This window comes from Bombina bombina, chromosome 7 (genome assembly GCF_027579735.1).
Source record: "Bombina bombina isolate aBomBom1 chromosome 7, aBomBom1.pri, whole genome shotgun sequence".
In the NCBI taxonomy this organism is placed as follows: domain Eukaryota; kingdom Metazoa; phylum Chordata; class Amphibia; order Anura; family Bombinatoridae; genus Bombina; species Bombina bombina.
In genome coordinates this window covers 25,058,462-25,070,811 of record NC_069505.1, presented here as the reverse complement: position 1 = coordinate 25,070,811, position 12,350 = coordinate 25,058,462, and the positions used below count along the sequence as shown (strand labels likewise).

General features: G+C 38.5%; 1 protein-coding gene across 3 annotated transcripts in view; it reads left to right on the top strand.

The window, feature by feature from the left end:
- The window catches only part of LOC128665791 (beta-1,4 N-acetylgalactosaminyltransferase 2-like), a 358,995-nt gene that overhangs the window by 323,117 nt on the left and 23,528 nt on the right, over positions 1–12,350 (top strand). For all 3 annotated transcript variants that reach the window (XM_053719993.1, XM_053719991.1, XM_053719992.1), the window contains 2 exons: positions 4,014–4,100; positions 9,745–9,932. In XM_053719993.1, coding sequence (XP_053575968.1) covers positions 4,014–4,100; positions 9,745–9,932 — 275 coding nt within the window. The remainder of the gene's footprint in view (positions 1–4,013; positions 4,101–9,744; positions 9,933–12,350) is intronic.

Below are 12,350 nucleotides of genomic sequence, written 5' to 3'. Positions count from 1 at the left end.
AACCTTAACCCAATACTAACCCTAATCCTACACTAATTCTAATCCTAAACTAACCTTAACCCAAAACTACCCCTAATCCTACACTAACTCTGATCCTAAACTAACCTTTACCCAATACTAACGCTAATCCTACACTAACGCCAATCCTAAACTAACCTTAACCCAATACTAACCCTAATCCTACACTTACTCTGATTCTAAACTAACCTTTACCCAATACTAACCCTAATCCTAACTCTGACCCAAATCCTACACTAACCTTAACCCAATGCTTACCCTTAATTTAGCCCTAACTCTAATCCTAAACTAGCCTTAACCCAATTCTAATCCTAATCCTAGCCCTAACTCTAATCCTAAACTAACCATATCCCAATCAAAACCTTAATCCTAGCCCTAACTCTTATCCTAAACTGACCATAACCCAATGCTAACCTTAATACTATCCTTAACTTTAATCCTAAACTAAATTTAACCCAATACTAACCTTAATCCTAGCCCTAACTCTTATCCTAAACTAACCATAACCCAATGCTAACCTTAATACTATCCTTAACTTTAATCCTAAACTAACCTTAACCCAATACGAACCCTAATCCTACACTAACCATAACCCAGTGCTAACAATAATCCTACACTAACCATAACCGTACACTTTACCTAACCCTATTTCTAACCCTAACATTATGCTAACCCTTACTGTGCACTATACCTATGCCTAAAATAACCCTAAACTTATCATTAAACCATAACCATATGCTAACCCTAACCCTACACTTACCCTAACACTAGTCTTTAACAGCCTAATCTTTAAATAACCCTAATACTATCCCTAACCCTACACTATATCTAAATCTAGCCCCCTAACCTTTCCCTAAATCTAATCCTAAACTATACCTAATCCTAATCTTAACCCTACACTAGCCCTATGCTATACATAAACCTAACCCTACGCTAACCTTAACATTAGCCCTACACAAATCCTAAACCTATGCTTTACATAACCCTAACCCTATGATAACCCTATGCTTAATCCTAACCCTATACTAACCCTTATCATGTGCTAACCCTAACCACATGCTAACCCTTACCATATGCTTACCCTTACTTTACGCTAACTCTTATTGTATGCTAACCCTTACTGTATGCTAACACTTACTGTATGCTAACACTTACTGTATGCTAACCCTTACTGTATGCTAACCCTTACTGTTTGCTTACCCTGACTGCATGCTATCCCTTACCGTATGCTAACCCTTACTGTATGCTAACCCTTACTGTATGCTAACCCTTACTGTTTTCTTACCCTGACTGCATGCTATCCCTTACCGTATGCTAACCCTTACTGTATGCTATCCCCCCTTACCGTATGCTAACCTTTACTGTATGCTATCCCTTACTGTTTGCTTACCCTGACTGCATGCTAACCCTTACTGTATGCTAACCCTTACTGTTTGCTTACCCTGACTGCATGCTATCCCTTACCGTATGCTAACCCTTACTGTATGCTATCCCTTACCGTATGCTAACCTTTACTGTATGCTATCCCTTACTGTTTGCTTACCCTGACTGCATGCTAACCCTTACTGTATGCTAACCCTTACTGTTTGCTTACCCTGACTGCATGCTATCCCTTACCGTATGCTAACCCTTACTGTATGCTATCCCTTACCGTATGCTAACCTTTACTGTATGCTATCCCTTACTGTTTGCTTACCCTGACTGCATGCTAACCCTTACTGTATGCTAACCCTTACTTTATGCTATCCCTTACCGTATGCTAACCTTACCTTATGCTAACCCTTACCGTGTGTTAACCTTTACTGTATGCTATCCCTTACTGTTTGCTTACCCTGACTGCATGCTATCCCTTACCGTATGCTAACCCTTACTTTATGCTAACCCTTACCGTATGCTAACCCTTACTGTATGCTATCCCTTACTGTTTGCTTACCTTGACTGCATGCTATCCCTTACCTATGCTAACCCTTACTTTATGCTATCCCTTACCGTATGCTAACCTTACCTTATGCTAACCCTTACCGTGTGTTAACCTTTACTGTATGCTAACCCTTACTGTATGCTATCCCTTACCGTTTGCTTACCCTGACTGCATGATATCCCTTACCGTATGCTAACCCTTACTTTATGCTAACCCTTACCGTATGCTAACCCTTACTGTATGCTATCCCTTACTGTTTGCTTACCCTGACTGCATGCTATCCCTTACCTATGCTAACCCTTACTTTATGCTATCCCTTACCGTATGCTAACCTTACCTTATGCTAACCCTTACCGTGTGTTAACCTTTACTGTACGCTAACCTTTACTGTATGCTATACCTTACTGTTTGCTTACCCTGACTGCATGCTATCCCTTACCATATGCTAACCCTTACTTTATGCTATCCCTTACCGTATGCTAACCCTTACCATATGCTTACCCTTACTTTACGCTAACTCTTATTGTATGCTAACCCTTACTGTATGCTAACCCTTACTGTATGCTAACCCTTACTGTTTGCTTAACCTGACTGCATGCTATCCCTTACCGTATGCTAACCCTTACTTTATGCTAACCCTTACCGTGTGTTAACCTTTACTGTATACTAACCCTTACTGTATGCTAACCCGTACCGTATGCTAACCTTACTTTATGCTAACCCTTACTGTATGCTAACCCTACCTGTATACTAACCCTTACTGTATTCTAACCCTACCTGTATACTTACCCTTACTGTATGCTAACCCGTACCGTATGCTAACCCTTTTCATTTGCTAACCCTTATGGTATGCTAACCCTTACTGTATGCTAACCCATACTGTATGCTAACCCTTATGGTATGCTAACCCTTACTGTATGCTAACCCATACTGTATGCTAATCCTTATGGTATGCTAACCCTCACCGTATGCTAACCCTTACAGTATGCTAACTCTTCCTGTATATTAACCCTTACCGTATGCTAACCATTACTGTATGCTAACCCTTAGCGTATGCTAACCCTTACCGTGTGTTAACCCTTACTGTATGCTAACCCTTACTGTATGCTAACCCTACCTGTATACTAACCCTTACTATATGCTAACCCGTACCGTATGCTAACCTTTTTCGTTTGCTAACCCTCACTGTCTGCCAATCCTCACCGTATGCTAACCCTTACTGTATGCTAACCCTTATGGTATTCTAACCCTGCCCTTATGCTAACCCTCACCGTATGCTAACCCTTACAGTATGCTAACCCTTACTGTATGCTAACCCTCACTGTATGCTAACCCTCACTGTATACTAACCCTTACTGTATGCTAACCATTACTGTGTGCTAACCCTTAGCGTATGCTAACCCTTACCGTATGCTAACTCTTCCTGTACACTAACCCTTACTGTATGCTAACCATTCCTGTGTGCTAACCCTTAGCGTATGCTAACCCTTACTGTATGCTAACCATTCCTGTGTGCTAACCCTTAGCGTATGCTAACCCTTACCGTATGTTAACCCTTACAGTATGCTAACTCTTCCTGTATACTAACCCTTACCGTATGCTAACCATTACTGTGTGCTAACCCTTAGCGTATGCTAACCCTTACCGTATGCTAACCATTACTGTGTGCTAACCCTCACCGTATGCTAACCCTTACAGTATGCTAACTCTTCCTGTATACTAACCATTACTGTGTGCTTACCCTTAGCGTATGCTAACCCTTACCGTATGCTAACTCTTCCTGTATACTAACCCTTACCGTATGCTAACCATTCCTGTGTGCTAACCCTTAGCGTATGCTAACCCTCACCGTATGCTAACCCTTACTGTATGCTAACCATTCCTGTGTGCTAACACTTAGCGTATGCTAACCCTTACTGTATGTTAACCCTATCCATACGCTAACCTTGCAAATGTAAATGTAAACAGTATAGTAAAGCCTTACGTGGTTGGGCACATTTATTCACCAATATTGATAAAAGTACAGTTTATACATTTATTACATTTATCAAGGGATAATGTATTTCCTTTTTAGTGAAATTTCAGATGGCGAATTATGTGGCTGCATTTCCTGTGGAAATAAAACAACTCCCGATACCAATTTTATATGATTCAGGACCAGGTAAGAACCATCATATTTATAAGCGGTAATCAAAACAACCACACAGTCTAAATGATATCCCTTACCTACAAAAGATTTTACAATAACTCGCCTAGATTTAGAGTTTTGTCGGTAGAGACCCGCAGTGCTAACGCTCCTTTTTTTACCAGCGCACCCTTAAGACAACGCTGGTATTTAGAGTTGTCTGAATGGCTGCGTTAGCCTCAGAAAAGGGAGCATTGAGCATAATTTAGCTCCACTTCAACCCTCAGTACCAGCGTTGCCTACGGTAGTGGTAAGCTGGAAAAACGTGCTTGTGCACGATATCCCCATAGGACACAATGGGGCTGAGCTGGCTGAAAAAAAACCTAACACCTGCAAAAAGCAGCGTTCAGCTCCTAACGCAGCCCCATTGTTTCCTATGGGGAAACACTCTCTAAGTCTACACCTAACACCCTAACATGAACTCCGAGTCTAAACACCCCTAACTTTACACTTATTAACCCCTAATTTGCCGCCCCCGCTATTGCTGACACCTACATTATACTATTAACCCCTAATCTGCCGCTCTGGACACCGCCGCAACCTACGTAATACCTATGAACCCCTAATCTGCTGCCCCTAACATCGCCGACACCTATATTATATTTATTAACCCATAATCTGCCGCCCCCAACGTCGCCGCCACCTACCTACACTTATTAACCCCTAATCGGCCGACCGGACCTCGCCGCCACTATAATAAATGTATTAACCCCTAAACCGCCACATTCCTGCCTCGCAAACACTATAATAAATAGTATTAACCCCTAATCTGCCCTCCCTAACATCGCCGCCACCTACCTACAAATATTAACCCCTAATCTGCCGCCCCCAACGTCGCCACTACTATAATAATGTTATTAACCCCTAAACCTAAGTCTAACCCTAACACCCCCCTAACTTAAATATAATTTAAATTAATCTAAATAAATTTACTATAATTAAATAAATTATTCCTATTTAAAACTAAATACTTACCTATAAAATAAACCCTAATATAGCTACAATATAACTAATAGTTACATTATAGCTATTTTAGGATTTATATTTATTTTACAGGCAACTTTGTATTTATTTTAACTAGGTACAATAGCTATTAAATAGTTAATAACTATTTAATAGCTACCTAGTTAAAATAATTACAAAATTACCTGTAAAATAAATCCTAATCTAAGTTACAATTAAACCTAACACTACGCTATCAATAAATTAATTAAATTACCTACAATTAGCTAAACTAGAATACAATTAAATAAACTAATCTATAATACAAAAAAACCCACTAAATTACAGAAAATAAAAAAATTACAAGACGTTTAAACTAATTACACCTAATCTAAGCCCCCTAATAAAATTAAAAAGCCCCCCAAAATAATAAAATGCCCTACCCTATTCTAAATTACAAAGTAATCAGCTCTTTTACCAGCCCTTAAAAAGGCTTTTTGCAGGGCATTGCTCCAAAGTAATCAGCTCTTTTACCTATAAATAAAAATACAACCCCCCCAACATTAAAACCCACCACCCACATACCCCTACTCTAACCCACCCAACCCCCCCTTAAATAATCCTAACACTAACCCCCTGAAGATCTCCCTACCTTGAGTCGTCTTCACCCAGCCGAGCCGAATTCTTCATCCAAGCGGAGCAAGAAGAGGTCCTCCATCCGGTAGAAGTCTTCATCCAAGCGGGGTCTTCTATCTTTATCCATCCGGAGCGGAGCGGAGCCATCTTCCATACAGCCGACACGGAGCCATCCTCTTCAACTGACGGACTAATGACAAATGACGGTTCCAGTCAGCCAATCGGATTGACCTCGCATTCTATTGGCTGTTCCGATCAGCCAATAGAATGCGAGGTCAATCCGATTGGCTGATTGGATCAGCCAATCGGATTGAACTTCAATCTGATTGGCTGATTGAATCAGCCAATCAGATTTTTCTTACCTTAATTCCGATTGGCTGATAGAATCCTATCAGCCAATCGGAATTCAAGGGACGCCATCTTGGATGACGTCCCTTAATGGAACCGTCATTCGTCGTTAGTCCGTTGGTTGAAGAGGATGTCTCCGCGTTGGCTGTATGGAAGATGGCTCCGCTCCGGATGGATGAAGATAGAAGACCCCGCTTGGATGAAGACTTCTACCGGATGGAGGACCTCTTCGGCTCGGCTGGGTGAAGATGACTCAAGGTAGGGAGATCTTCAGGGGGTTAGTGTTAGGTTTATTTAAGGGGGTTTGGGTGGGTTAGAGTAGGGGTATGTGGGTGGTGGGTTTTAATGTTGGGGGGGTTGTATTTTTATTTACAGGTAAAAGAGCTGATTACTTTGGGGCAATGCCCCGCAAAATGCCCTTTTAAGGGCTGGTAAAAGAGCTGATTACTTTGTAATTTAGAATAGGGTAGGGCATTTTTTTTTTTTTTTTTTATTTTATTAGGGGGGCTTAGATTAGGTGTAATTAGTTTAAACTTCTTGTAATTTTTTTTATTTTCTGTAATTTAGTGTTTTGTTTTTTTTTGCATTATAGATTAGTTTATTTAATTGTATTTTAGTTTAGCTAATTGTAGGTAATTTATTTAATTAATTTATTGATAGTGTAGTGTTAGGTGTATTTGTAACTTAGGTTAGGATTTATTTTACAGGTAATTTTGTAATTATTTTAACTAGGTAGCTATTAAATAGTTATTAACTATTTAATAGCTATTGTACCTGGTTAAAATAAATACAAAGTTGCCTGTAAAATAAATATAAATCCTAAAATAGCTATAATGTAACTATTAGTTATATTGTAGCTATACTAGGGTTTATTTTATAGGTAAGTATTTAGTTTTAAATAGGAATAATTTATTTAATTATAGTAAATTTATTTAGATTAATTTAAATTATATTTAAGTTAGGGGGGTGTTAGGGTTAGACTTAGGTTTAGGGGTTAATAACATTATTATAGTAGTGGCGACGTTGGGGGCGGCAGATTAGGGGTTAATATTTGTAGGTAGGTGGCGGCGATGTTAGGGAGGGCAGATTAGGGTTTAATACAATTTATTATAGTGTTTGCGAGGCTAGAGTGCGGCGGTTTAGGGGTTAATACATTTATTATAGTAGTGGCGAGGTCCGGTCGGCAAATTAGGGGTTAATAAGTGTAGGTAGGTGGCGGCGACGTGGGGGGGGGGCAGATTAGGGGTTAATAAATATAATGTAGGTGGCGGCGATGTTAAGTGCAGCAGATTAGGGGTTCATAGGTATAATGTAGGTTGCGGCGGTGTCCGGAGCGGCAGATTAGGGGTTAAACATTTTTATTATAGGGTCGCGATGTGGGGGGGCCTCGGTTTAGGGGTTAATAGGTAGTTTATGGGTGTTAGTGTACTTTATAGCACAGTAGTTAAGAGCTTTATGTTCCCGCGTTAGCCCATAAAGCTCTTAACTACTGACTTTTTGACGGTAGGAGTCTTGTCGGTAGAGGCTCTACTGCTCACTTCTTCCAAGACTCGTAATACCAGCGTTAGGCAAATCCCATAGAAAAGATAGGATATGCAATTGATGTAAGGGGATCTGCAGTAGCCTCAAGTCGCGGAAAGAAAGTGAGCAGTAGACCCTTTCCTGCCTGACTCTAAATACCAGCGGGCGGTAAAAAGCAGCGTTAGGACCCCTTAACACTGCTTTTGACGGCTAACGCCAAACTCTAAATCTAGGCGTATATTTTTTATTTTTTCAAAACTGGTTGTAGCTTTTTGTTTATTACTTTAGAAAGTGTGTCCCTTTTTGAACCAATAACGCTGCAGGAGTTATCCTTTTTGCATTAGAAAAAAACATTTGAATTAAAAAAATATATAATCATGATTTTTCTGTGTTTTCTTTTTCTCTAAATATAGATGCAACCATTACAAAAGTAAACCATGGCATTTCATGTTTTGGCTAAAGATGATAATTGCCCAATAGGTCTCAATTTCACCTAATCAATAAAGGGAAACTAAACCCAAATTATATCTTTTATGATGCATTTAGAGCAGCAATTTTAAGCAACTTTCTAATTTACTCCTATTATCAAATTGTCTTTGTTCTCTTGGTATCTTTATTTGTAAAGATTGAATGTAAAGCTTAGGAGCTGGACCATTTTTGGTTCAGCACCTGGGTAGCGATTGCCAAAAATGGGCTGGGACTCCTAAGCTTTACATTCCTGCTTTTCAAATAAAGAAAGCAAGAGAACAAAGAAAAATTGATAATAGGAGTAAATTAGAAAGTTGCTTAAAATTGCATGCTCTATCTGAATCATGAAAGAACATTTTTTGGGTTTCATGTCCCTTTAATATCAGTTTATGACACAAGGGTAATTCATCATTTCATATCATTTTCAATAATTGTATAATTTAAAGGGACCCGAAACACAAAAATGAATCTTTCATGAGTCGGATAGAATGTGCAAATTAAAACAAACAAAAATAGTTCTATTATAAAATGTATGAAGGACATACCTAGGTAGGTAAGTGTGCACCGTTTGGGGCACTTTATGGCAGCACTTTTGCAAAAATGCTTTTAATTGTATTATACATTATGCAGAAACTGTTGCCCTCTAGTGCACAATAGTGTATAACATTGTTTAAAGCATTTTTACAACACTGCTTCCATCTAGTGCGCCAGACACGTGCACATTACCTACCTACATATGCTCTTCAACAAAGAATACCAAGAGAACTAAGCAACTTTGATATCAAAATTACATTGGAAAGTTTTTAAACTGAATGTCTTTTAGGTTCCTTTACGCCTCCAAACGTTTCACTGAACTCATCAATCATATTTTAGCTGATCTTATTTAATAGTTGTATATCTTAAAATTCTGGTTTGTTTTATGTTTTTATATATATTATTTATTTATTTTTAAATCTGGTTTGTTAACTGAGCTGAGCATTAGCAAAAACTTTAAGCTTGTAGGGCAAAAATAGTTTGTTTTTTATTTGTATGTAGGGATCTAATTTTTGCTTAGATACACAATGCCAGTAACTCTATCAGTATCATTTGAGAGAGGAGATTGCCCTTTTTCTACTGATCAGTCAGACACTAGACATTTGTTCAAACTGGGGTTCAGCATCTGTCCCTTCGCCCCCCGCCCCATTAAAGATCAAGGGGTCAATTTATCAAAGTGCGAGCGGACATGATACACTGTCGGCATTTATCGTTACACAAGCAGTTCTTGTGAACTGCTTGTGCAATGCCGCCCCCTGCAGATTCGTGGCCAATCGGCCGCTAGCAGGGGATATCAATCAGCCCGATCGTATAGGATCAGGTGGATTTAAGACCGCAACCTCAGAGGCAGCGGACAAGTTATTGAGCAGCGGTCTTAATACCGCAGCTCATAACTACTTTTTCCGGCGAGCCTGAAGGCTTGCGCGGAAACAGGGGCATCAAGCTCCATTCGGCCCCCATAGGGAAGATATCTTCATCTCATTAAAGTAAGTAGAAATAATAATTTCTATGAATTCATTTTATCATTTATTATCTTTTATTTTTATTTAAATAATTTCTTCTGATTACTAATCCTTTCTTTTATATTATTCACAACATAAGTTTATCTTTTGTTTGTAGAACAAGTTACTGTAAACAGATGATATTTTTATCTATATATTGTTTTATTCAGATACAAATTTACGATCGCTAGTCACCATCACCACTAAAACGTTTTTCCGGTACGACAAACTGAGGTATCTAATAAAAAGCATTCGTCAGTTCTATCCAGACATTCAAATCATCATCGCTGACGATAACGATAAGACAGAAAAAATTGATGATCCCTATGTGGAACAATATTTTATGCCGTATGCAAAGGTAAATGCTTTTTGTGTTTTGTTTGTTTTTTTAGTAAATAAATAAATGTTACATTCTTAAAAAGATTTAGCTGAATGCACCTTCATAGGAATGTTTTATCTGTCTATCTGTTTATCCATGTATCATCTGTCTGTATCTATCTATCTATCTATCTATCTATATATCTATGTATCTATATGTCTGTCTTTCTATCTATCTACTGTATCTATCTATCTATCTATCTATCTATCTATCTATCTATCTATATGTCTGTCTGTCTATATCTATCTATCTGTCTGTATCTATCTATCTATCTATCTATCTATCTGTCTGTCTGTCTATCTATATGTCTATCTATCTATCTATCTATCTATCTATCTATCTATCTATCTATCTATCTATCTATCTATCTATATATCTATGTATCTATATGTCTGTTTGTCTATCTACTGTATCTATCTATCTATCTATATATCTATGTATCTATATGTCTGTCTGTCTATCTATCTACTGTATCTATCTATCTATCTATCTATCTATCTATATGTCTGTCTGTCTGTCTATATCTATCTATCTGTCTGTCTGTCTGTCTGTCTGTCTGTATCTATCTATCTATCTATCTATCTATCTATCTATCTATCTATCTATCTATCTGTCTGTCTGTATCTATCTATCTATCTATCTATCTATCTATCTATCTATCTGTCTGTCTGTCTATCTATCTACTGTATCTATCTATCTATCTATCTATCTATCTATCTATCTATCTATATATCTATCTATCTTTCTATCTATCTATCTATCTATCTATATATCTATCTATCTATCTATCTATCTATCTATATGTCTGTCTATCTATCTACTGTATCTATCTATCTATCTATCTATCTATATGTCTGTCTATATCTATCTACTGTATCTATCTATCTATCTATCTATCTATCTATCTATCTATCTATCTATCTATATGTCTGTCTATATCTATCTACTGTATCTATCTATCATCTATCTATCTATCTATCTATCTATCTATCTATCTATCTATCTACAGTGAGTGCAGAATTATTAGGCAATTGAGTATTTTGACCACATCATCCTCTTTATGCATGTTGTCTTACTCCAAGCTGTATAGGCTCGAAAGCCTACTACCAATTAAGCATATTAGGTGATGTGCATCTCTGTAATGAGAAGGGGTGTGGTCTAATGACATCAACACCCTATATCAGGTGTGCATAATTATTAGGCAACTTCCTTTCCTTTGGCAAAATGGGTCAAAAGAAGGACTTGACAGGCTCAGAAAAGTAAAAAATAGTGAGATATCTTGCAGAGGGATGCAGCACTCTTAAAATTGCAAAGCTTCTGAAGCGTGATCATCGAACAATCAAGCGTTTCATTCAAAATAGTCAACAGGGTCGCAAGAAGCGTGTGGAAAAACCAAGGCGCAAAATAACTGCCCATGAACTGAGAAAAGTCAAGCGTGCAGCTGCCAAGATGCCACTTGCCACCAATTTGGCCATATTTCAGAGCTGCAACATCACTGGAGTGCCCAAAAGCACAAGGTGTGCAATACTCAGAGACATGGCCAAGGTAAGAAAGGCTGAAAGACGACCACAACTGAACAAGACACACAAGCTGAAACGTCAAGACTGGGCCAAGAAATATCTCAAGACTGATTTTTCTAAGGTTTTATGGACTGATGAAATGAGAGTGAGTCTTGATGGGCCAGATGGATGGGCCCGTGGCTGGATTGGTAAAGGGCAGAGAGCTCCAGTCTGACTCAGACGCCAGCAAGGTGGAGGTGGAGTACTGGTTTGGGCTGGTATCATCAAAGATGAGCTTGTGGGGCCTTTTCGGGTTGAGGATGGAGTCAAGCTCAACTCCCAGTCCTACTGCCAGTTACTGGAAGACACCTTCTTCAAGCAGTGGTACAGGAAGAAGTCTGCATCCTTCAAGAAAAACATGATTTTCATGCAGGACAATGCTCCATCACACGCGTCCAAGTACTCCACAGCGTGGCTGGCAAGAAAGGGTATAAAAGAAGAAAATCTAATGACATGGCCTCCTTGTTCACCTGATCTGAACCCCATTGAGAACCTGTGGTCCATCATCAAATGTGAGATTTACAAGGAGGGAAAACAGTACACCTCTCTGAACAGTGTTTGGGAGGCTGTGGTTGCTGCTGCACGCAATGTTGATGGTGAACAGATCAAAACACTGACAGAATCCATGGATGGCAGGCTTTTGAGTGTCCTTGCAAAGAAAGGTGGCTATATTGGTCACTGATTTGTTTTTGTTTTGTTTTTGAATGTCAGAAATGTATATTTGTGAATGTTGAGATGTTATATTGGTTTCACTGGTAAAAATAAATAATTGAAATGGGTATATATTTGTTTTTTGTTAAGTTGCCTAATAATTATGCACAGTAATAGTCACCTGCAC